Here is a 25,578-nt window from a genome sequence, read left to right on the forward strand (position 1 = left end):
GTGAAAAAAAATTCTGCAGGTCATTCTGAAATGTAATAGTTTTAAATAGGTTGTTACACTGAAGCACTAGCCCATTTAAAATGTGTTTAATTACTCCACAATGGCAACATTTCAGAATTCTGCATTTGAAGTGAATGAGTGTGTATATACATATATATATATATATATATTAGGGCTGCAACAACTAACCGGTAAGTTTGATCATAAAAATAGTTGTCAACAAATCTCATTATCAATTAGGTGGTCTGTGATTAGCTGGTCAGTTGCACAGCACCAGCTGCTTTAATCAATCGGACAATAATCATCCGATTAATCGGATAGAAAAAAAAAAATAATAAATAAAAAAAATTGCACAACACCATGTGCAGGAGTTCATCGGATTGAAGCAGCTGGTGCTGTGCAATTAACCAACTAATTGCTGACCACCTAATTGATAATGAGATTCTTTGACAACTATTTTTATGATCAATCTTACCGATTAGTTGTTGCAGCCCTAATTATATATATATATATATATATATATATATATATATATATACACACACAATAATATGTAGAAAATGAAGGTAGCACACAATTTCTAAGGCAGAACCTTTTATTAGAGCAACGTTTCGGGGCTCCTGCCCCTTTCTCAAGCTAATTTACAACTGACACACACACCCTTTTTAAAGGGTCAAACATAAAACAGGAAACCAATTACAAAGCAGGGGTGTGTCTAGCAGGTGCTTCACATCATCACATATCCTGTGGAAGAAAGAAAAAAGCCAACACATCATCTTTAACCCTTTTCACCCCTTAACAAGAATTGGACAACCTATTAAAAACAATTGCAGCAAGTCACCCACCATATAAACTAAATTGCATCAAACGCAAATACCAAAAAAACATAATTTATGCTTACCTGATAAATTTATTTCTCTTGTAGTGTATCCAGTCCACGGATCATCCATTACTTATGGGATATTCTCCTTCCCAACAGGAAGTTGCAAGAGGATCACCCAAGCAGAGCTGCTATATAGCTCCTCCCCTCACATGTCATATCCAGTCATTCGACCGAAACAAGACAAGAAAGGAGAAACCATAGGGTGCAGTGGTGACTGTAGTTTAATTAAAATTTAGACCTGCCTTAAAAGGACAGGGCGGGCCGTGGACTGGATACACTACAAGAGAAATAAATTTATCAGGTAAGCATAAATTATGTTTTCTCTTGTTAAGTGTATCCAGTCCACGGATCATCCATTACTTATGGGATACCAATACCAAAGCTAAAGTACACGGATGATGGGAGGGACAAGGCAGGTACTTAAACGGAAGTGACCACTGCCTGTAAAAAACCCTTTCTCCCAAAAATAGCCTCCGAAGAAGCAAAGTATCAAATTTGTTAAATTTAAAAAAGTATGAAGCGCAGACCAAGACTCCGTCTTGTAAATCTATTCAACAGAAGCCTCCTTCTAAAAAGGCCCAAGTGAAAACCACAGCTCTAGTAGAATGAGCTGTAATCTCTTCAGAAGGCTGCTGTCTAGCAGTCTCGTAAGTTAAAAGAATTATGCTTTTTAACCAAAAAGGACAGATAGGTTGCTGAAGTCTTTTGACCTCTCCACTGTCCAGAATAGACAACAAACAAGGTGAATGTTTGATGAAAATCTGTAGTAGCTTGTAAGAAAAACTTTAAAGCACGAGCCACGTCCAAATTATGTAATAGACGTTCCTTCTTTGAAGAAGGATTAGGATACAAGAACGGAACAACAATCTCTTGAGTGATATTCTTGTTAGATACCACCTTAGGTAAAAACCCAGGTTGGTACGTAGGACTACCTTATCCGTACGGAGGACCAGATAAGGAGAATCACATTGTAACGCAGATAACTCGGAGACTCTATGAGCCGAGGAAATATCTACCAAGAAAGAACTTTCCAAGATAAAAGTTTGATATCTATGGAATGAAAAAGTTCAAACGGAACTCCTAGAAGAACCTTAAGAACCAGGTTTAAGCTCCATGGAGAAGCAACAGTTTTAAACACAGGCTTGGTTCTAACCAAAGCCTGACCAAAAGCCTGAACGTCTAGAATACCTGCCAGACGCTTGTGCAAAAGAATAGACAGTAGAATCTGTCCTTTTAAGGAACTAGCTGACCATCCTTTCTCAAAATCATCTTGGAGAAAAGATAATATCTTGGGAATCCAGACTTTACTCCATGAGTAACCCTTGGATTCATAACAATAAGATATTTACACCATATCTATGTTAAATTTTCCTAGAGACAGGCTTTCATGCCTGTATTAAGGTATCAATGACTGACTCGGAGAAACCATGCTTTGATAACATCAAACGTTCAGTCTCCAGGCAGTCCAACTCGGACTAGATATATTTAGCTGATTGAAAGGACCCTGAGGTAGAGGGTCCTGTCTCAGAAGCAGAGACCGTGGTGGAAAAGATGACATGTCCACCAGATCTGCATACCAGGTCCTGCATGGCCACGCAGGCGCTGTCAAAAAACTCCAAAGCACTCTCATGCTTGATTTTGTACAAACCCCTCCGGAGGGAATTCCCACTCCCCCGGATGAAAAGTCTGACGACTTAGAAAATCCGTCTCCCAGTTCTCAACACCTGGGATATGATAGACAAGAGTGAGTCTCTGTCCAGAGAATTATTTTAAAACTTCTAACATCGCTAGGGAACTTCAGTTCCCCCTTGATGGTTGATCTAAGCCACAGTCGTGATATTGTCCGACTGAAATATGATGTACCTCAGAGTTGCTAACTGAGGCCAAGTCTGAAGAGTATGGGATATCGCTCCCAGTTCCAGAATATTCATTAGAAGGAGGAACTCCTCCTGAGTCCACTATCCCTGAGCCTTCAGGGAGTTCCAGACTGTATCCCAACCTAAAAGGCTGGCATCTGTTGTAACAATTGTCCCATCTGACCTGCGGAAGGTCATACCCTTGGACAGATGGACCCGAGATAGTCACCAGAGAAGAGAATCTCTGATCTCTTGGTCCAGATTTAACAGGAGAACAAATCTGTGTAATCCCCGTTCCTCTGACTGAGCATGCATAGTTGCAGCGATCAGAAAAGTAGGCGTGCAAACGATACTATGTCCCTTGCCGCTACCATTAAGCCGATTACATTCATGTACTGAGCCACCAAAGGGTGCGGATGGAATGAAGAACACGGCAGAAATTTAGAAACTTTGACAACCTTGACTCCGTCAGGTAAATTTTCTATCAGAAACCCTAGGAGGGAAACCCCATGCGATCTCAGAAATGCCATTACTACGTCCGTATGAAACTTGGCAACTTGGATGTTTGACGCCTGCATCGGGATGTCGTATAAATAAGGGGCCATTTTTATGCCCCGCGGTCTAAGGACCGCCAGAGCGACCCCAGAACCTCCATAAAGATTCTTGGGGCTGTAGTTAACCCAAAGGAAAGAGCTACAAACTGGTAATGCCTGTCTAGAAAGGCAAACATGAAAAACGATGGTGATCTTTATGCATCGTAATGTGAGAATAAGCATCCTTCAAAACCATTGTAGTCCTCTATTGACTCTCCTGGATCATAGTTAAAATGGTACGAATAGTTTCCAACTTAAATGATGGAATCTAAGGAATTGGTTTAAGATCTTTAGATCCAAAATAGATCTGAAGGTTCCCTCTCCTTGGGAACCACAAACAGACTTGAGTAAAAATTCTATCCCTGTTCCTCCCTTGGAACTGGATGGGTCTCGTACACAGAGTAAGAATGCCTCTTTCTTTATCCGGTCTGCAGATAATTGTGAAAGGAAAAATCTCCCCTTTTTTGGGGGGGAAAAGCTTTGAAATCCAGAAGATATCTCTGGAATAAAATTTCCAATGCCCAGGGATCCTGGGCCTCTCTCTCTCTCGCCCACGCCTGGGCAAAAAATGAAAGTCTGCCCCCTACAGGATCCGTTACCGGATAGGGAGCCGTTCTACATGCTGTCTTAAAGGCAGCAGCAGGCTCCTTGGCCTGCTTATCTTTGTTCCAGGTCCGGTTGTCACCAGACCGTCTTGGACTGAGCACAAGTTCTCTCTTGATTTGCCTTAGAGGAAATTGATGCCACGCCTGCCTTGAAGTTTCGAAAGGCATGAAAATTAGACTTTTTGGCCCTTGATTTGGACCTGTCCTGAGGAACGGCATTACCTTTTCCTCCAGTGATATTAGCAATAATCTCCTTCAAACCAGGGCCGAATAGGGTCTGCCCCTTGAAGGGAAGTTAAGTAGCTTATTTAGTAAAGTCACGACAGCTGATCATAATATAAGCCATAGCGCTGTGCGCGCCAGCATAGTAAAAACAGAATTCTTAGCCGTTAGTTTAGTCAAGAAAAACAAGGCATCAGAAACAAGGATTTGGCTAGCTTAAATGCTCTAAGCTTGTCAAGTATTCATCAAATGGAGTCGCTACCTGTAAAGCCTCATCCAGAGACTCCAACCAGAACGCTGCAGCAGCAGTGACAAAGGCAATGCATGCAAAGGGCTGCAGGATAAAAAAACTTAGTTAAATAAACATTTTCCTAAGGTAACCCTCTAATTTTTTATCCATTGGATCTAAAAAAGCACAACTGTCCTCGACAGGGATAGTGGTACGCTTAGTTAGAGTAGAAACTCTTCTCTCCACCTTAGGGACTGTCTGCCATAAGTCCTGTTTGGTGGCATCTGTTAGAAACATTTTTCTAAAAATAGGAGGGGAAGAGAACGGCACACCAGGTCTATCCCATTCCTTATTAATAATTTCTGTAAACCTCTTTAGGTATTGGAAAAACATCAGTACACACCGGCACTGCATAGTATTTATTCAGTCTACACAATTTCTCTGGCACTGTGATTGTAACACAGTCATTCAGAGCCGCTAAAACCTCCCTGAGCAACAAGTGGAGGATCTCAAGCATAAATTTTAAATGTAGAAATATCGCAATCAGGTTAAATCATTTTCCCTGAGTCAAAATATCACCCACAGACTGAAGCTCCCCTCAGCTTCTACATATTGTGAAGCAGTATCAGACATGGTTCTTGACGCATATGAATGCTCTGTATCTACCCCCAGAGCTATCTTGCTTTCCTTTAATTTCAGGTAGTCTGACTAATACCGCTGCCAGTGTATTATTCACAACCTTTGCCATGTCTTGTAAAATAAACGCTATGGGCGCCCTTTATGTACTTGGCACCATTTGAGCGTGAGTCCCTGAAGCGGGAGTCGAAGAATCTGACACGTGGGGAGAGTTAGTCGGCATAACTTCCCCCTCAACAGAATTCTCTGGTAAAATAAACGCTATGGGCGCCCTTAATGTACTTGGCGCCATTTGAGCGTGAGTCCCTAAAGCGGGAGTCAAAGGGTCTGACACGTGGGGAGAGTTAGTCGGCATAACTTCCCCCTCGACAGAATCCTCTGGTGATAATTTTTTTAAAGACAAAAAAACTGAATTTATGCTTACCTGATAAATTACTTTCTCCAACAGTGTGTCCGGTCCACGGCGTCATCCTTACTTGTGGGAATATCTCTTCCCCAACAGGAAATGGCAAAGAGTCCCAGCAAAGCTGGCCATATAGTCCCTCCTAGGCTCCGCCCACCCCAGTCATTCGACCGACGGACAGGAGGAAAAATATAGGAGAAACCATATGGTACCGTGGTGACTGTAGTTAGAGAAAATAATTCATCAGACCTGATTAAAAAACCAGGGCGGGCCGTGGACCGGACACACCGTTGGAGAAAGTAATTTATCAGGTAAGCATAAATTCTGTTTTCTCCAACATTGGTGTGTCCGGTCCACGGCGTCATCCTTACTTGTGGGAACCAATACCAAAGCTTTAGGACACGGATGAAGGGAGGGAGCAAATCAGGTTACCTAAATGGAAGGCACCACGGCTTGCAAAACCTTTCTCCCAAAAATAGCCTCTGAAGAAGCAAAAGTATCAAATTTGTAAAATTTGGCAAAAGTGTGCAGTGAAGACCAAGTCGCTGCCTTACATATCTGGTCAACAGAAGCCTCGTTCTTGAAGGCCCATGTGGAAGCCACAGCCCTAGTGGAGTGAGCTGTGATTCTTTCAGGAGGCTGCCGTCCGGCAGTCTCATAAGCCAATCGGATGATGCTTTTAAGCCAAAAGGAAAGAGAGGTAGAAGTCGCTTTTTGACCTCTCCTTTTACCAGAATAGACAACAAACAAAGAAGATGTTTGTCTGAAATCTTTTGTAGCCTCTAAATAGAATTTTAGAGCACAGACTACGTCCAAATTGTGTAACAAACGTTCCTTCTTTGAAACTGGATTCGGACATAAAGAAGGTACAACTATCTCCTGGTTAATATTCTTGTTAGAAACAACCTTTGGAAGAAAACCAGGCTTAGTACGCAAAACCACCTTATCTGCATGGAACACCAGATAGGGCGGAGAACACTGCAGAGCAGATAACTCTGAAACTCTTCTAGCAGAAGAAATAGCAACCAAAAACAAAACTTTCCAAGATAGTAACTTAATATCTATGGAATGTAAAGGTTCAAACGGAACCCCTTGAAGAACTGAAAGAACTAGATTTAGACTCCTGGGAGGAGTCAAAGGTCTGTAAACAGGCTTGATCCTAACCAGAGCCTGAACAAATGCTTGAACATCTGGCACAGCTGCCAGTCTTTTGTGTAGTAAGACAGATAAAGCAGAGATCTGTCCCTTTAGAGAACTTGCAGATAATCCTTTCTCCAAACCTTCTTGTAGAAAGGAGAGAATCTTAGGAATTTTTTATCTTATTCCATGGGAATCCTTTGGATTCACACCAACAGATATATCTTTTCCATATTTTATGGTAAATCTTTCTAGTTACCGGTTTTCTGGCCTGAACCAGAGTATCAATCACAGAATCTGAAAACCCACGCTTTGATAGAATCAAGCGTTCAATCTCCAAGCCGTCAGCTGGAGGGAGACCAGATTTGGATGTTCGAATGGACCCTGAACAAGAAGGTCCTGTCTCAAAGGTAGCTTCCATGGTGGAACTGATGACATATTCACCAGGTCTGCATACCAAGTCCTGCGTGGCCACGCAGCAGCTATCAAGATCACAGAGGCCCTCTCCTGTTTGATCCTGGCTACCAGCCTGGGAATGAGAGGAAACAGTGGAAATACATAAGCTAGGTTGAAGGTCCAAGGTGCTACTAGTGCATCTACTAGAGTCGCCTTGGGATCCCTGGATCTGGACCCGTAGCAAGGAACCTTGAGGTTCTGACGAGACGCCATCAGATCCATGTCTGGAATGCCCCATAATTGAGTTAGTTGGGCAAAGATCTCCGGGTGGAGTTCCCACTCCCCCGGATGGAATGTCTGACGACTCAGAAAATCCGCCTCCCAGTTTTCCACACCTGGGATGTGGATCGCAGACAGGTGGCAGGAGTGATCCACCGCCCATTGAATTATTTTGGTCACTTCTTTCATCGCCAGGGAACTCCTTGTTCCCCCCTGATGATTGATATACGCAACGGTCGTCATGTTGTCTGATTGGAATCTTATGAATCTGGCCTTTGCTAGCTGAGGCCAAGCCCTGAGAGCATTGAAGATCGCTCTTAGTTCCAGAATGTTTATCGGGAGAAGAGACTCTTCCCGAGACCATAGTCCCTGAGCTTTCAGGGATTCCCAGCCCACTAGACTGGCGTCGGTCGTGACAATGACCCACTCTGGTCTGCGGAAGCTCATTCCCTGGGATAGATGGTCCAGGGTCAGCCACCAACGGAGTGAATCTCTGGTCTTCTGATCTACTTGAATCATTGGAGACAAGTCTGTATAGTCCCCACTCTGTTTGAGCATGCACAGTTGTAATGGTCTTAGATGAATTCGTGCAAAAGGAACTATGTCCATTGCTGCAACCATCAACCCTACTACTTCCATGCACTGCGCTATGGAAGCACGTGGAACAGAATGAAGAACTTGACAAGTGCTTAGAAGTTTTGACTTTCTGACCTCTGTCAGAAAAATCCTCATTTCTAAGGAATCTATTATTGTTCCCAAGAGGGAACTCTTGTTGACGGAGACAGAGAACTTTTTTCTATGTTCACCTTCCATCCGTGTGATCTGAGAAAGGCCAGAACAATGTCTGTATGAGCCTTTGCTTCTGACAGGGACGACGCTTGAATCAGGATGTCGTCCAAGTAAGGTACTACTGCAATGCCCCTCTGTCTTAGAACCGCTAGAAGGGACCCTAGTACCTTTGTGAAAATCCTTGGAGCAGTGGCTAACCCGAATGGGAGGGCCACAAACTGGTAATGTATGTCCAGAAAGGCGAACCTTAGGAACTGATGATGTTCTTTGTGGATAGGAATATGTAGGTACGCATCCTTTAGATCCACGGTAGTCATAAATTGACCTTCCTGGATAGTGGGTAGAATCGTTCGAATGGTTTCCATTTTGAACGATGGTACCCTGAGAAATTTGTTTAGGATCTTCAAATCCAAAATTGGTCTGAAAGTTCCCTCTTTTTTGGGAACTACGAACAGATTTGAATAAAATCCCATTCCTTGTTCCTTTATTGGAACTGGGTGTATCACTCCCATCTTTAACAGGTCTTCTACACAATGTAAGAACGCCTGTCTCTTTATTTGGTTTAAGGATAAGTGAGACATGTGGAACCTTCCCCTTGGGGGTAGTTCCCTGAATTCCAGAAGATAACCCTGAGAAACTATTTCTAGTGCCCAGGGATCCTGAACATCTCTTGCCCAAGCCTGAGCAAAGAGAGAGAGTCTGCCCCCTACTAGATCCGGTCCCGGATCGGGGGCTACTCCTTCATGCTGTTTTGTTAGCAGCAGCAGGCTTCTTGGCCTGCTTACCCTTGTTCCAGCCTTGCATCGGTTTCCAGGCTGGTTTGGGTTGTGAGGCATTACCCTCTTGCTTAGAGGATGCAGAATTAGAGGCCGGTCCGTTCCTGAAATTGCGAAAGGAACGAAAATTAGACTTATTCTTGGCCTTGAAAGGCCTATCTTTTGGAAGGGCGTGGCCCTTTCCCCCAGTGATGTCTGAGATAATCTCTTTCAATTCTGGTCCAAATAGAGTTTTACCTTTGAAAGGGATGTTAAGCAATTATGTCTTGGATGACACATGCGCTGACCAAGACTTTAGCCAAAGCGCTCTGCGCGCCACGATTGCAAACCCTGAATTTTTCGCCGCTAATCTAGCTAATTGCAAAGCGGCATCTAAAATAAAAGAGTTAGCCAACTTAAGTGCGTGAACTCTGTCCATAACCTCCTCATATGGAGTCTCTCTACTGAGCGACTTTTCTAGTTCCTCGAACCAGAACCACGCTGCTGTAGTGACAGGAACAATGCACGAAATGGGTTGTAGAAGGTAACCTTGCTGTACAAAAATCTTTTTAACCCTCCAATTTTTTATCCATAGGATCTTTGAAAGCACAACTATCCTCGATAGGAATAGTAGTGCGCTTGTTTAGAGTAGAAACTGCCCCCTCGACCTTAGGGACTGTCTGCCATAAGTCCTTTCTGGGGTCGACCATAGGAAATAATTTCTTAAATATAGGGGGGGGGAACAAAAGGTATGCCGGGCTTTTCCCACTCCTTATTCACTATGTCCGCCACCCGCTTGGGTATAGGAAAAGCGTCGGGGTGCACCGGAACCTCTAGGAACTTGTCCATCTTGCATAATTTCTCTGGAATGACCAAGTTGTCACAATGATCCAGAGTAGATAACACCTCCTTAAGCAGTGCGCGGAGATGTTCTAATTTAAATTTAAATGTCACAACATCAGGTTCAGCTTGTTGAGAAATTTTTCCTGAATCTGAAATTTCCCCATCTGACAAAACCTCCCTCCTGGCCACTTCAGATTGGTGTGAGGGTATGACAGAACAATTATCATCAGCGCCCTCCTGCTCTTCAGTGTTTAAAACAGAGCAATCGCGCTTTCTCTGATATGTAGGCATTTTGGATAAAATATTTGCTATGGAGTTATCCATTACAGCCGTCAATTGTTGCATGGTAATAAGCATTGGCGTGCTAGATGTACTAGGGGCCTCCTGCGTGGGCAAAACTGGTGTAGACACAGTAAGAGATGATGTAGTATCATGTTTACTCCCCTCATCTGAGGAATCATCTTGGGCAATTTCATTATCTGTGGCAGTACTGTCCTTACTTTGTTTGGACGCTATGGCACAATTATCACATAAATTTAAATGGGTAGACACATTGGCTTTCATACATATAGAACATAGCTTATCCGAAGGCACAGACATGTTAAACAGGCTTAAACTTGTCAATAAAGCACAAAAAACTTTTAAAACAAAACCGTTACTGTCTCTTTAAATTTTAAACAGAAAACACTTTATTACTGAATATGTGAAAAAGTATGAAGGAATTGTTCAAAAATTACCATAATTTCACCACAGTGTCTTAAAGCATTAAGAGTATTGCACACCAATTTTCAGAGCTTTAACCCTTAAAATAACGGAACCGGAGCCGTTTACAAATTTAACCCCTATACAGTCCCAGCTATAGCCTTTGCTGTGACCTAACCAAGCCCAGAGGGGAATACGATACCAAGTGACGCCTTCTAGAAACTTTTCCAGCTACTTTCAGATCCTCACACATGCATCTGCATGTCTTGCTCTCAAAAAACAACTGCGCAGTAATGGCGCGAAAATGAGGCTCAGTCTACAACTAGGAAGGCCCCCTGACTGAAAAAGGTGTCTAAAATAGTGCCTGCCGTTAAAAAACGTTCCCCAAGTTTATAAATGTGAATTATCAGTATAAACATGTATAAAATGCCCAAATAAAGCAATCGATTTAGCCCATAAAAGTGTCTACCAGTTTTATAGCCCATATTAAGCCCTTTATTCTGTTTGCTTGACTAAGAAAATGGCTTACCGGTCCCCATGAGGGGAAATGACAGCCTTCCAGCATTACATGGTCTTGTTAGAAATATGGCTAGTCATACCTTAAGCAGAAAAGTCTGCTAACTGTTTCCCCCAACTGAAGTTACTTCATCTCAACAGTCCTATGTGGAAACAGCAATCGATTTTAGTTACTGTCTGCTAAAATCATCTTCCTCTCACAAACAGAAATCTTCATCCTTTTCTGTTTCAGAGTAAATAGTACATACCAGCACTATTTTAAAATAACAAACACTTGATAGAAGAATAAAAAAACTACATTTAAACACCAAAAAACTCTTAACCATCTCCGTGGAGATGTTGCCTGTGCAACGGCAAAGAGAATGACTGGGGTGGGCGGAGCCTAGGAGGGACTATATGGCCAGCTTTGCTGGGACTCTTTGCCATTTCCTGTTGGGGAAGAGATATTCCCACAAGTAAGGATGACGCCGTGGACCGGACACACCAATGTTGGAGAAATGATCTTTATTGTTTAACATGAAATCAGTACATCTGGTACACATTCTAAGATGGGGTTCCACCATGGCTTTTAAACATAATGTCAGACATGTTAGAACAGACTAATAATGAGACTAGTAAGCTTGGAAAACACTTTAAATCAGGTTAACAAGCAAATATAAAAAACGTTACTGTGCCTTTAAGAGAAACAAATTTTGTCAAAATTTGAAAAAACAGTGAAAAAAGGCAGTAAATCAAACAAAATTTTCACAGTATATGTAATAAGGTAACAGAGCATTGCACCCACTTGCAAATGGATGATTAACCCCTTAATGCAAAAAAACAGATCAAAAAACGACAAGACGTTTTTAAAACAGACACAACAAAACTGCCACAGCTGATCTGTGGATTACCTTCCCTATAACGATTTTGGAAGTCTTTTTAGCCCTTTAGAGATGTCCTGTAGTAATCATGGGACTGCTGAGGGAGTCTGGATGAATCATTTTGTAATTTTAACTGCGCAAAAAAGCGCTAAATTGGGCCCCTCCCACTCCTATTACAACAGTGGGAAACCTCAGTTAACTGTTTCTATGTAGAATTTAAGCCAGCCATGTGGAAAAATTAGGCTCCAATAAGTTTTATCACCAAACATATGTCAAAAAACGATTAAACATGCCAGCAAACGTTTTAAAACACATTTTTTATAAGAGTATGTATCTCTATTAATCAGCCTAATACCAGTCGCTTTCACTGCATTTAAGGCTATAGTAATATTACAGTTTTATCACCATGTTCGTTAAAAAACGATTAAACATGCCAGTAAACGTTTTAAAACACATTTTTATGAGAGTATGTATCTCTATTACTAAGCCTGATACCAGTCGCTACTACTGCATTGAAGGCTTTTACTTACATTACTTCGGTATCAGCAGTATTTTCTTAGTCAATTCCATTCCTTGGAAAAATATTTTACTGCACATACCTTATTTGCAGGAAAACCTGCACGCCATTCCCCCTCTGAAGTTACCTCACTCCTCAGAATGTGTGAGAACAGCAAATGGATCTTAGTTACTTCTGCTAAGATCATAGAAAAAACGCAGGCAGATTCTTCTTCCAAATACTGCCTGAGATAAACAGCACACTCCGGTGCCATTTAAAAATAACAAACTTTTGATTGAAGAGATAAACTAAGTATAAAACACTACAGTCCTCTTACAACCTCCATCTTAGTTGAGTTGCAAGAGAATGACTGGATATGACATGTGAGGGGAGGAGCTATATAGCAGCTCTGCTTGGGTGATCCTCTTGCAACTTCCTGTTGGGAAGGAGAATATCCCATAAGTAATGGATGATCCGTGGACTGGATACACTTAACAAGAGAAATACAATAAGTCAACAGCGCTTAACACTAGTGATGATCATTAATTTATATGTAACATATTAGTTATAACAATGGAAAGAGATCGAACTCCCTGTTTAACCCCTTAGGGTGTAGAGTATTAAGAAGCCAAATCCATTTAGCTTCCCTGTTTAGTAAGTCCCTATGCCTGTCACCTCCCCTGGGTCTCTTGGGTGCACTGTCTATTACCAAATACCTAAGCTGATTAGCCTGATGTCCCATTTCTGCGAAATGGGCCGGAACTGGCAAGTGCAACATTTTAGTATTACGTATGGTCGACTTATGTTGGCATATGCGGTCCCTTATCTTTTGGGTGGCCTCACCGACATATAATAGCCCACAGGGACACTTAAGCGCATAGACAACATAAGCTGAATCACATGTGTAATACCCTTTAATCTGGTATTTCCTCCCTGTGTATGGGTGTGATATAACTCCCCCCTTAATCACATTGTTGCACTGTGCGCACCCCAAAGAAGGAAATGTGCCTTCCTTGGGTTTTCCAAAAAATAGGGCATAGGGACTTACTAAACAGGGAAGCTAAATGGATTTGGCTTCTTAATACTCTACACCCTAAGTGGTTAAACAGGGAGTTCGATCTCTTTCCATTGTTATAACTAATATGTTACATATAAAATTAATGATCATCACTAGAGTTAAGCGCTGTTGACTTATTGTATTTTTTGGTATTTGCGTTTGATGCAATTTAGTTTATATGGTGGGTGACTTGCTGCAATTGTTTTTAATAGGTTGTCCAATTCTTGTTAAGGGGTGAAAAGGGTTAAAAATGATGTGTTGGCTTTTTTCTTTCTTCCACAGGATATGTGATGATGTGAAGCACCTGCTAGACACACCCCTGCTTTGTAATTGGTTTCCTGTTTTATGTTTGACCCTTTAAAAAGGGTGTGTGTGTCAGTTGTAAATTAGCTTGAGAAAGGGACAGGAGCCCCGAAACGTTGCTCTAATAAAAGGTTCTGCCTTAGAAATCGTGTGCTACCTTCATTTTCTACATATTATTGTCTGGGGATCTGAAGGGTGATCCTAGAAGGTATTGCACCGGACATTATCATTACAAAGTAATTTATTTCCTATTTGGAAGTGTGTGCGAATCCTACTGGCTCTCATTATATTATATATATATATATATATATATATATATATATATATATATATATATATATATATATATATATATATATACACACACACATACATACATACATACATACACACACACATATATGTGTGTGTATACGTGTGTATATATATATATATATATATATATATATATATATACACAGACATATATATAAACACACACACGCACACACACACACACATATATGTGGCTGTGTGTGTGTATATATACAATATATACAGGTGGCCCTCGGTTTACGACGGTTCAATTTGCGCCGTTTCAGAATAACGCCCTTTTTTTTGCTATTGAAAAGCATTGACTGCTATTAAAAGCATTAGCACATGCATACATTAAAATAGCCAGTAGGTGGCGCTGTCCGCTTGTGTTGTAGCAAACACATGCAAAGAAAAGCAAGCCAGACATGATCAATGGATCAGCTTTCAAAGGAACAAGATCTAGCAGCCACTTTCCTGCCTGTCCTGCAGACTCAATGCAGAGAACTGTTTGCAGAAAAGGGGCAAATAAAAACATAATTTATGCTTACCTGATAAATTTATTTCTCTTGTAGTGTATCCAGTCCACGGATCATCCATTACTTGTGGGATATTCTCCTTCCCAACAGGAAGTTGCAAGAGGATCACCCACTGCTATATAGCTCCTCCCCTCACTGCCATATCCAGTCATTCGACCGAAACAAGCCGAGAAAGGAGAAACCATAGGGTGCACTGGTGACTGTAGTTTAATTAAAATTTAGACCTGCCTTAAAAGGACAGGGCGGGCCGTGGACTGGATACACTACAAGAGAAATAAATTTATCAGGTAAGCATAAATTATGTTTTCTCTTGTTAAGTGTATCCAGTCCACGGATCATCCATTACTTGTGGGATACCAATACCAAAGCTAAAGTACACGGATGATGGGAGGGACAAGGCAGGAACCACTGCCTCTAGAACCTTTCTCCCAAAAACAGCCTCCGAAGAAGCAAAAGTATCAAATTCGTAAAATTTTGAAAAGGTGTGAAGCGAAGACCAAGTCGCAGCCTTGCAAATCTGTTCAACAGAGGCCTCATTTTTTAAAGGCCCAGGTGGAAGCCACAGCTCTAGTAGAATGAGCCGTAATCCTTTCAGGGGGCTGCTGTCCAGCAGTCTCATAGGCTAAGCGTATTATGCTCCGAAGCCAAAAAGAGAGAGAGGTTGCCGAAGCTTTTTGACTTCTCCTCTGTCCAGAGTAAACGACAAACAGGGCAGATGTTTGACGAAAATCTTTAGTAGCCTGTAAGTAAAACTTCAAGGCACAGACTACGTCCAGATTATGCAAAAGATGTTCCTTCTTTGAAGAAGGATTAGGACACAATGATGGAACAACAATCTCTTGATTGATATTCCTGTTAGAAACCACCTTAGGTAAAAACCCAGGTTTGGTACGCAGAACTACCTTGTCTGAATGAAAAATCAGATAAGGAGAATCACATAGTAAGGCAGATAACTCAGAGACTCTTCGAGCCGAGGAAATAGCCATCAAAAACAGAACTTTCCAAGATAAAAGTTTAATATCAATGGAATGAAGGGGTTCAAACGGAACTCCCTGAAGAACTTTAAGAACCAAGTTTAAGCTCCACGGGGGAGCAACAGTTTTAAACACAGGCTTAATCCTAACCAAAGCCTAACAAAATGCCTGGACGTCTGGAACCTCTGCCAGACGCTTGTGCAAAAGAATAGACAGAGCAGAGATCTGTCCCTTTAAAGAACTAGCTGATAAGCCTTTGTCCAAACCCTCTTGGAGAAAGGACAATATCCTAGGAATCCTAACCTTACTCCATGAGCAACTCTTGGATTCACACCAATAAAGATATTTACGCCATATCTAATGGTAGATTTTCCTGGTGACAGGCTTTCGTGCCTGCATTAAGGTATCAATGACTGACTCGGAGAAGCCACGCCTTGATAGAATCAAGTGTTCAATCTCCATGCAGTCAGTCTCAGAGAAATTAGATTTGGATGATTGAAAGGACCTTGTATTAGAAGGTCCTGCCTCAGAGGCAGAGTCCATGGTGGAAGAGATGACATGTCCACTAGGTCTGCATACCAGGTCCTGCGTGGCCACGCAGGCGCTATCAGAATCACCGATGCTCTCTCCTGTTTGATTTTGGCAATCAGTCGAGGGAGCAGAGGAAACGGTGGAAACACATAAGCCAGGTTGAAGAACCAAGGAGCTGCTAGAGCATCTATCAGCGTCGCTCCCGGGTCCCTGGACCTGGATCCGTAACAAGGAAGCTTGGCGTTCTGGCGAGACGCCATGAGATCCAGTTCTGGTTTGCCCCAACGATGGACCAATTGAGCAAACGCCTCCGGATGGAGTTCCCACTCCCCCGGATGAAAAGTCTGACGACTTAGAAAATCCGCCTCCCAGTTCTCTACGCCTGGGATGTGGATCGCTGACAGGTGGCAAGAGTGAGACTCTGCCCAGCGAATTATCTTTGAGACTTCTAACATCGCTAGGGAACTCCTGGTTCCCCCTTGATGGTTGATGTAAGCCACAGTCGTGATGTTGTCCGACTGAAATCTGATGAACCCCAGGGTTGCTAACTGAGGCCAAGCTAGAAGAGCATTGAATATTGCTCTTAACTCCAGAATATTTATTGGGAGGAGTTTCTCCTCCTGAGTCCACGATCCCTGAGCCTTCAGGGAGTTCCAGACTGCACCCCAACCTAGAAGGCTGGCAACTGTTGTTACAATCGTCCAATCTGGCCTGCGGAAGGTCATACCCTTGGACAGATGGACCCGAGATAGCCACCAGAGAAGATAATCTCTGATCTCTTGATCCAGATTTAGTAGAGGGGACAAATCTGAGTAATCCCCATTCCACTGACTTAGCATGCATAATTGCAGCGGTCTGAGATGCAGGCGCGCAAATGGTACTATGTCCATTGCCGCTACCATTAAGCCGATTACTTCCATGCACTGAGCCACTGACGGACGTGGAATGGAATGAAGGACACGGCAAGCATTTAGAAGTTTTGATAACCTGGACTCCGTCAGGTAAATTTTCATCTCTACAGAATCTATAAGAGTCCCTAGGAAGGAGACTCTTGTGAGTGGGGATAGAGAACTCTTTTCCACGTTCACTTTCCACCCATGCGACCTCAGAAATGCCAAAACTATCTCTGTATGAGACTTGGCAATTTGAAAGCTTGACGCCTGTATCAGGATGTCGTCTAGATAAGGAGCCACCGCTATGCCTTGCGGTCTTAGAACCGCCAGAAGTGAGCCCAGAACCTTTGTAAAAATTCTCGGGGCTGTGGCCAACCCGAAGGGAAGAGCTACAAATTGGTAATGCCTGTCCAGAAAGGCAAACCTTAGGAACCGATGATGATCTTTGTGAATCGGTATGTGAAGGTAGGCATCCTTTAAGTCCACTGTGGTCATGTACTGACCCTCTTGGATCATGGGTAGGATGGTTCGAATGGTTTCCATCTTGAACGATGGTACCCTTAGGAATTTGTTTAAGATCTTTAAGTCCAAGATTGGTCCGAAGGTTACCTCTTTTTTGGGAACCACAAATAGATTTGAGTAAAATCCTTGTCCCTGTTCCGATCGCGAATAGTTTCCATTTTGAATGATGGAACTCTGAGGAATTTAAGATCTTTAGATCCAAGATTGGTCTGAAGGTTCCCTCTTTCTTGGGAACCACAAACAGATTTGAATAAAACCCCTGTCCTTGTTCCGTCCGCGGAACTGGATGGATCACTCCCATTACTAGGAGGTCTTGCACACAGCTTAGGAATGCCTCTTTCTGTATCTGGTTTGCTGATAACCTTGAAAGATGAAATCTCCCTTGTGGAGGAGAAGCTTTGAAGTCCAGAAGATATCCCTGAGATATTATCTCCAACGCCCAGGGATCCTGAACATCTCTTGCCCACGCCTGGGCGAAGAGAGAAAGTCTGCCCCCCACTAGATCCGTTTCCGGATAGGGGGCCGTTCCTTCATGCTGTCTTGGGGGCAGCAGCAGGCTTTCTGGCCTGCTTGCCCTTGTTCCAGGACTGGTTAGGTTTCCAGGCCTGTCTGGAATGAGCAACGGCTCCCTCTTGTTTTGAAGCGGAGGAAGTTGATGCTGCTCCTGCCTTGAAATTTTGAAAGGCACGAAAATTAGACTGTTTGGCCTTTGATTTGGCCCTGTCCTGAGGAAGGGTATGACCCTTGCCTCCAGTAATGTCAGCAATAATTTCCTTCAAGCCAGGCCCGAATAAGGTCTGCCCCTTGAAAGGAATGTTGAGTAATTTAGACTTTGAAGTCACGTCAGCTGACCAGGATTTAAGCCATAGCGCCCTACGCGCCTGGATGGCGAATCCGGAATTCTTAGCCGTTAGTTTAGTCAAATGAACAATGGCATCAGAAACAAATGAGTTAGCTAGCTTAAGCGTTCTAAGCTTGTCAATAATTTCATTCAATGGAGCTGTATGGATGGCCTCTTCCAGGGCCTCAAAACAGAATGCCGCCGCAGCAGTGACAGGCGCAATGCATGCAAGGGGCTGTAAAATAAAACCTTGTTGAATAAACATTTTCTTAAGGTAACCCTCCAATTTTTTTATCCATTGGATCTGAAAAAGCACAACTGTCCTCAACCGGGATAGTGGTACGCTTTGCTAAAGTAGAAACTGCTCCCTCCACCTTAAGGACCGTCTGCCATAAGTCCCATGTAGTGGCGTCTATTGGAAACATTTTCCTAAATATAGGAGGTGGGGAAAAGGGCACACCGGGTCTATCCCACTCCTTGCTAATAATTTCTGTAAGCCTTTTAGGTATAGGAAAAATATCAGTACACACCGGCACCGCATAGTATCTATCCAGCCTACACAATTTCGCTGGAATTGCAACTGTGTTACAGTCATTCAGAGCAGCTAATACCTCCCCAAGCAATACACGGAGGTTCTCAAGCTTAAATTTAAAATTAGAAATCTCTGAATCAGGTTTCCCCGAGTCAGAGATGTCACCCACAGACTGAAGCTCTCCGTCCTCATGTTCTGCATACTGTGACGCAGTACTAGACATGGCTCTTACAGCATTTGCGCGCTCTGTATCTCTCCTAACCCCAGAGCTGTCGCGCTTGCCTCTTAATTCAGGCAATCTAGATAATACCTCTGACAGGGTATTATTCATGATTGCAGCCATGTCCTGCAAGGTAATCGCTATGGGAGTCCCTGATGTAATTGGCGCCATATTAGCGTGCGTCCCCTGAGCGGGAGGCGAAGGGTCTGACACGTGGGGAGAGTTAGTCGGCATAACTTCCCCCTCGACAGAACCCTCTGGTGATAATTCTTTTATAGATAAAGACTGATCTTTACTGTTTAAGGTGAAATCAATACATTTAGTACACATTCTCCTATGGGGCTCCACCATGGCTTTCAAACATAATGAACAAGTAGGTTCCTCTGTGTCAGACATGTTTAAACAGACTAGAAATGAGACTAGCAAGCTTGGAAAACATTTTAAAACAAGTTTACAAGCAATATAAAAAATGTTACTGCGCCTTTAAGAAACACAAATTTTGTCCAAATTTGAAATAATAGTGAAAAAAGGCAGTTACACTAACAAATTTTTTACAGTGTATGTAATAAGTTAGCAGAGCATTGCACCCACTTGCAAATGGATGATTAACCCCTTAATACAAAAAACGGAATAACAAATGACAAAAACGTTTTTTAAACAGTCACAACAACTGCCACAGCTCTACTGTGGCTTTTTACCTCCCTCAATACGACTTTTGAAGCCTTTTGAGCCCTTCAGAGAAGTCCTGGATCATGCAGGAAAAAGCTGGATGTCTGTGTCTAATTTTTGCTGCGCAAAAAAAAAGCGCTAAAATAGGCCCCTCCCACTCATATTACAACAGTGGAAAGCCTCAGGGAACTGTTTCTAGGCAAAATTCAAGCCAACCATGTGGAAAAAACTAGGCCTCAATAAGTTTTATCACCAAACATATATAAAAAACGATTAAACATGCCAGCAAACATTTTAAAATACACTTTTATAAGAGTATGTATCTCTATTAATAAGCCTGATACCAGTCGCTATCACTGCATTTAAGGCTTTACTTACATTACTTCGGTATCAGCAGCATTTTCTAGCAAATTCCATCCCTAGAAAAATATTAACTGCAAATACCTTATTGCAGGAAAACCTGCACGCCATTCCCTCTCTGAAGTTACCTCACTCCTCAGAATGTGTGAGAACAGCAAAGGATCTTAGTTACTTCTGCTAAGATCATAGAAAACGCAGGCAGATTCTTCTTCTAAATACTGCCTGAGATAAACAGTACACTCCGGTACCATTTAAAAATAACAAACTTTTGATTGAAGAAATAAACTAAGAATAAAACACCACAGTCCTCTTACGACCTCCATCTTTGTTGAGAGTTGCAAGAGAATGACTGGATATGGCAGTGAGGGGAGGAGCTATATAGCAGCTCTGCTGTGGGTGATCCTCTTGCAACTTCCGGTTGGGAAGGAGAATATCCCACAAGTAATGGATGATCCGTGGACTGGATACACTTAACAAGAGAAAAACATTTTTGTTCATTAAACTTAGTTTGATGATGATGCAGTCTGTTGTGTGATTAAACACAGACAGGCTAATCAGTGTATAACCAGACCTGAGCAATGGATCCGTTTTTAAAGACACAAGCTCTAGCAGCCACTTCCCTTAGCTACAGAAAAATCTAAGTAAAAAAACGTTTTTCTACATTAAACTTAGTTTGATGATGATAGTCTGTTGTGTGATTTTGTTTTTGTTTATTAAACTTAGATTGATATATAATGCTGTTTACCATTTAAAGTCTTCATTTCAAAGCTTTAAAAATAAGGTATTAGGTGTTACTTATGACAATTTTGAGAGGGGCCTGGAACCTAACTCCCTCACTTCCCATTGACTTACATTATAAACTGGGTTTCAATTTACAACTGTTTCAAATTACAACCATTCCTTCTGGAACCTAACCCCGGCGTAAACTGAGTGCTACCTGTGTATATGTATATATATATATATATATATATATATATATATATATATATATATATATATATATATATATATATATATACACACACACACACACACACATACATACATATATATATATATATATTCACACACACACTCCTCTGATGAAGCGCATGTGCGAAACCCGTCAGGTGTCATCTTGGTTATTCACCTTGTAACAAGCAACGCTGCTGAATAAACACAGCTACATTACGTTTTGAGCCTCTAGTCCCAGTTCTTTCCTCCGTTGCATACAGAGTTTGAGTACAGCGGGAGGGATACCGCTTATGGCTGACTGAGGACTCGGCCCTTGCCCGCTTATCACAGGTGCTTGGTGGATTCGATACCTATAGTGATCTCATCATTGTTCGCTTACCAGTAGTGCTGTCGCTCTGACGTCAGAGCGTCCTGGATACCACGTGGAGACGGTTGGGTCAGCGACTTGTGGCCATGTCCTACCGAAGCGACCGGGGGGTTGCTAGCCTGACTGGACACGCCGGTGGATGTTGACCGCATTAGCTGAGCACATAGACCACCTGGTTCTGAATTCTGAGATTGGAAGTACCACTTAATCACGAACCTGCAACCTATGTTTAAGTGGAGATAAGCTAAGTACTGACTTTTATCCTACATTACTATATTGGGTGACTTTCTTGACTGAATTGCTCCATTTGGAAGTCAAGTCGACCAGGACTTTAACTTAAGTGACTCTTGTCAGCTCTACATTTGTAGGACTTTCCTTCTTTGCTAAGGAGGCCATATGTATATGAAGTACGCTTTGTAGCTCACTCCAGGAGTCCCCAACATAATTTTGGCACACTGGAAGAATTAGTAGAAAACAATTGAATCATTGGCACGACAGTGTCAATTTAGAAAGATATGTAAAAACATAATTTATGCTTACCTGATAAATTTATTTCTCTTGTAGTGTGTTCAGTCCACGGGTCATCCATTACTTATGGGATATATTCTCCTTCCCAACAGGAAGTTGCAAGAGGATCACCCAAGCAGAGCTGCTATATAGCTCCTCCCCTCACATGTCATATCCAGTCATTCGACCAAAACAAGACGAGAAAGGAGAAACTATAGGGTGCAGTGGTGACTGGAGTTTTAATCAAAATTTAGAACTGCCTCAAAAAGACAGGGCGGGCCGTGGACTGAACACACTACAAGAGAAATAAATTTATCAGGTAAGCATAAATTATGTTTTCTCTTGTTAAGTGTGTTCAGTCCACGGGTCATCCATTACTTATGGGATACCAATACCAAAGCTAAAGTACACGGATGATGGGAGGGACAAGGCAGGAACATTAAACAGAAGGAACCACTGCCTGTAGAACCTTTCTCCCAAAAACAGCCTCCGAAGAAGCAAAAGTGTCAAATTTGTAAAATTTTGAAAAGGTATGAAGTGAAGACCAAGTTGCAGCCTTGCAAATCTGTTCAACAGAGGCCTCATTCTTAAAGGCCCAGGTGGAAGCAACAGCTCTAGTTGAATGAGCTGTAATTCTTTCAGGGGGCTGCTGTCCAGCAGTCTCATAGGCTAAACGAATTATGCTACGAAGCCAAAAAGAGAGAGGTGGCCGAAGCCTTTTGACCTCTCCTCTGTCCAGAATAAACGACAAACAGAGAAGAAGTTTGCCGAAAGTCTTTAGTTGCCTGTAAGTAGAACTTCAGGGCACGGACTACATCCAGATTATGCAAAAGACGTTCCTTCTTTGAAGAAGGATTAGGACATAATGATGGAACAACAATCTCTTGATTGATATTCCTGTTAGAAACTACCTTAGGTAAAAACCCAAGTTTAGTACACAGAACTACCTTGTCTGAATGAAAAATCAGATAAGGGGAATCACAATGTAAGGCAGATAACTCAGACTCTTCGAGCCGAGGAAATAGCCATCAAAAACAGAACTTTCCAAGATAACAGCTTAATATCAATGGAATGAAGGGGTTCAAACGGAACACCTTGAAGAACTTTAAGAACTAAGTTTAAGCTCCACGGTGGAGCAACAGTCTTAAACACAGGCTTAATCCTAGCTAAAGCCTGACAAAAAGCCTGAACGTCTGGAACTTCTGCCAGACGTTTGTGTAAAAGAATAGACAGAGCAGAACCATGAGTAATTCTTGGATTCACACCAATATAAATATTTACGCCATATCTTATGGTAAATTTTTCTGGTAACAGGTTTCCGAGCCTATATTAATGTATCAATAACCGACTCCGAGAAACCACGCTTTGATAGAATCAAGCGTTCAATCTCCATGCAGTCAGCCTCAGAGAAATTAGGCTTGGATGGTTGAAAGGACCCTGAATTAGAAGGTCCTGCCTCAGAGGCAGAGACCATGGTGGACAGGACGACATGTCCACTAGGACTGCATACCAGGTCCTGCGTGGCCACGCAGGCGCTATCAAAATCACTGATGCTCTCTCCTGTTTGATCCTGGCAATCAATCGAGGCAGCAACGGAAACGGAGGAAACACATAAGCCATCTTGAAACCCCAAGGGGCTGCTAGAGCATCTATCAGCACCGCTCCCGGGTCCCTGGATCTGGATCCGTAACAAGGAAGCTTGGCGTTCTGGCGAGACGCCATGAGATCCAGTTCTGGTTTGCCCCAACGATGAATCAGTTGAGCAAAGACCTCCGGATGAAGTTCCCACTCCCCCGGATGAAAAGTCTGGCGACTTAGAAAGTCCGCCTCCCAGTTCTCCACGCCTGGGATGTGGATCGCTGACAGGTGGCAAGAGTGAGACTCTGCCCAGCGAATTATCTTGGAGACTTCTAACATCGCTAGGGAACTCCTGGTTCCCCCTTGATGGTTGATGTAAGCCACAGTCGTGATGTTGTCCGACTGAAATCTGATGAACCTCAGTGTTGCTAACTGAGGCCAAGCTAGAAGAGCATTGAATATTGCTCTTAATTCCAGAATATTTATTGGGAGGAGTTTCTCCTCCTGAGGCCACGATCCCTGAGCCTTCAGGGAGTTCCAGACTGCACCCCAGCCTAGTAGGCTGGCATCTGTTGTTACAATCGTCCAATCTGGCCTGCGAAAAGTCATTCCTTTGGACAGATGAACCCGCGACAACCACCAGAGAAGAGAATCTCTGGCCTCCTGGTCCAGATTCAGTAGAGGGGACAGATCTGAATAATCCCCATTCCACTGACTTAGCATGCATAATTGCAGCGGTCTGAGATGCAGGCGCGCAAATGGCACTATGTCCATTGCCGCGACCATTAAGCCGATTACTTCCATGCACTGAGCTACTGATGGCCTTGGAATGGAATGAAGGACACGGCAAGCATTTAGAATCTTTGATAACCTGGACTCCGTCAGGTAAATCTTCATCTCTACAGAATCTATCAGAGTCCCTAGAAAAGGAACCCTTGTGAGTGGTAACAGAGAACTCTTTTCCACGTTCACTTTCCACCCATGCGACCTCAGAAATGCAAGAACTATCTCTGTATGAGACTTTGCGTTTTGAAAACTCGACACTTGTATCAGAATGTCGTCTAGGTACGGAGCCACCGCTATGCCTCGCGGTCTTAGAACCGCCAGAAGTGAGCCCAGAACCTTTGTAAAAATTCTCGGGGCCGTAGCTAACCCGAAGGGAAGAGCTACAAACTGGTAATGCCTGTCTAGAAAGGCAAACCTTAGGTACCGATAATGATCTTTGTGAATCGGTATGTGAAGGTAGGCATCCTTTAAGTCCACTGTGGTCATATACTGACCCTCTTGGATCATGGGTAGGATGGTTTGAATAGTTTCCATTTTGAACGATGGAACCCTTAGGAACTTGTTTAAGATCTTTAGGTCCAAGATTGGTCTGAAGGTTCCCTCTTTTTTGGGAACCACAAACAGATTTGAGTAAAACCCTTGCCCTTGTTCCATTCGCGGAACTGGGTGGATCACTCCCATTACTAAGAGGTCTTGTACACATTGTAGAAATGCCTCTTTCTTTATTAGGTTTGTTGATAACCTTGACAGATGAAATCTCCCTTGTGGAGGAGAAGCTTTGAAGTCCAGAAGGTATCCCTGAGATATGATCTCCAACGTCCAGGGATCCTGGACATCTCTTGCCCAAGCCTGGGCGAAGAGAGAGAGAGTCTGCCCCCCACTCGATCCGTATCCGGATAGGGGGCCCTTCCTTCATACTGTCTTAGGGGCAGAAGTAGGCTTTCTGGCCTGCTTGCCCTTGTTCCAGGATTGGTTGCTTTTCCAACCCTGTCTGTAACGAGCAGCAGTTCCTTCCTGTTTTGGAGCGGAGGAAGTTGATGCTGCTCCTGCATTGAAATTACAAAAGGCACGAAAATTAGACTGTTTGGCCTTTGATTTGGCCCTATCCTGAGGAAGGGAGTGACCCTTACCTCCAGTAATGTCAGCAATAATTTCTTTCAAGCCGGGCCCGAATAAGGTTTGCCCTTTGAAAGGAATATTAAGCAATTTAGATTTAGAAGTCACATCTGCTGACCAGGATTTAAGCCATAGTGCTCTGCGCGCCTGGATGGCAAATCCGGAGTTCTTAGCCGTTAGTTTGGTTAAGTGCACAACGGCGAAACAAATGCATTAGCTAGCTTAAGAGCTTTAAGCTTGTTCATGATCTCATCCAATGGTGCTGTGCGAATAGCCTCTTCTAGAGACTCAAACCAGAAAGCCGCTGCAGCAGTGACGGGCGCAATGCATGCAAGGGG

General features: G+C 42.8%; 1 protein-coding gene across 1 annotated transcript in view; it reads right to left on the bottom strand.

Moving 5' to 3' along the window:
- Positions 1-727: 727 nt before the first annotated feature.
- HAUS3 (HAUS augmin like complex subunit 3) overlaps positions 728-25,578 on the bottom strand; it is a 96,538-nt gene continuing 71,687 nt past the window's right edge. Inside the window, exon 4 of the mRNA XM_053700309.1 lies at positions 728-744. Within this exon, the coding sequence (XP_053556284.1) occupies positions 728-744 (17 nt within the window). The remainder of the gene's footprint in view (positions 745-25,578) is intronic.

Source organism: Bombina bombina, chromosome 2 (genome assembly GCF_027579735.1).
Source record: "Bombina bombina isolate aBomBom1 chromosome 2, aBomBom1.pri, whole genome shotgun sequence".
NCBI lineage: Eukaryota > Metazoa > Chordata > Amphibia > Anura > Bombinatoridae > Bombina > Bombina bombina.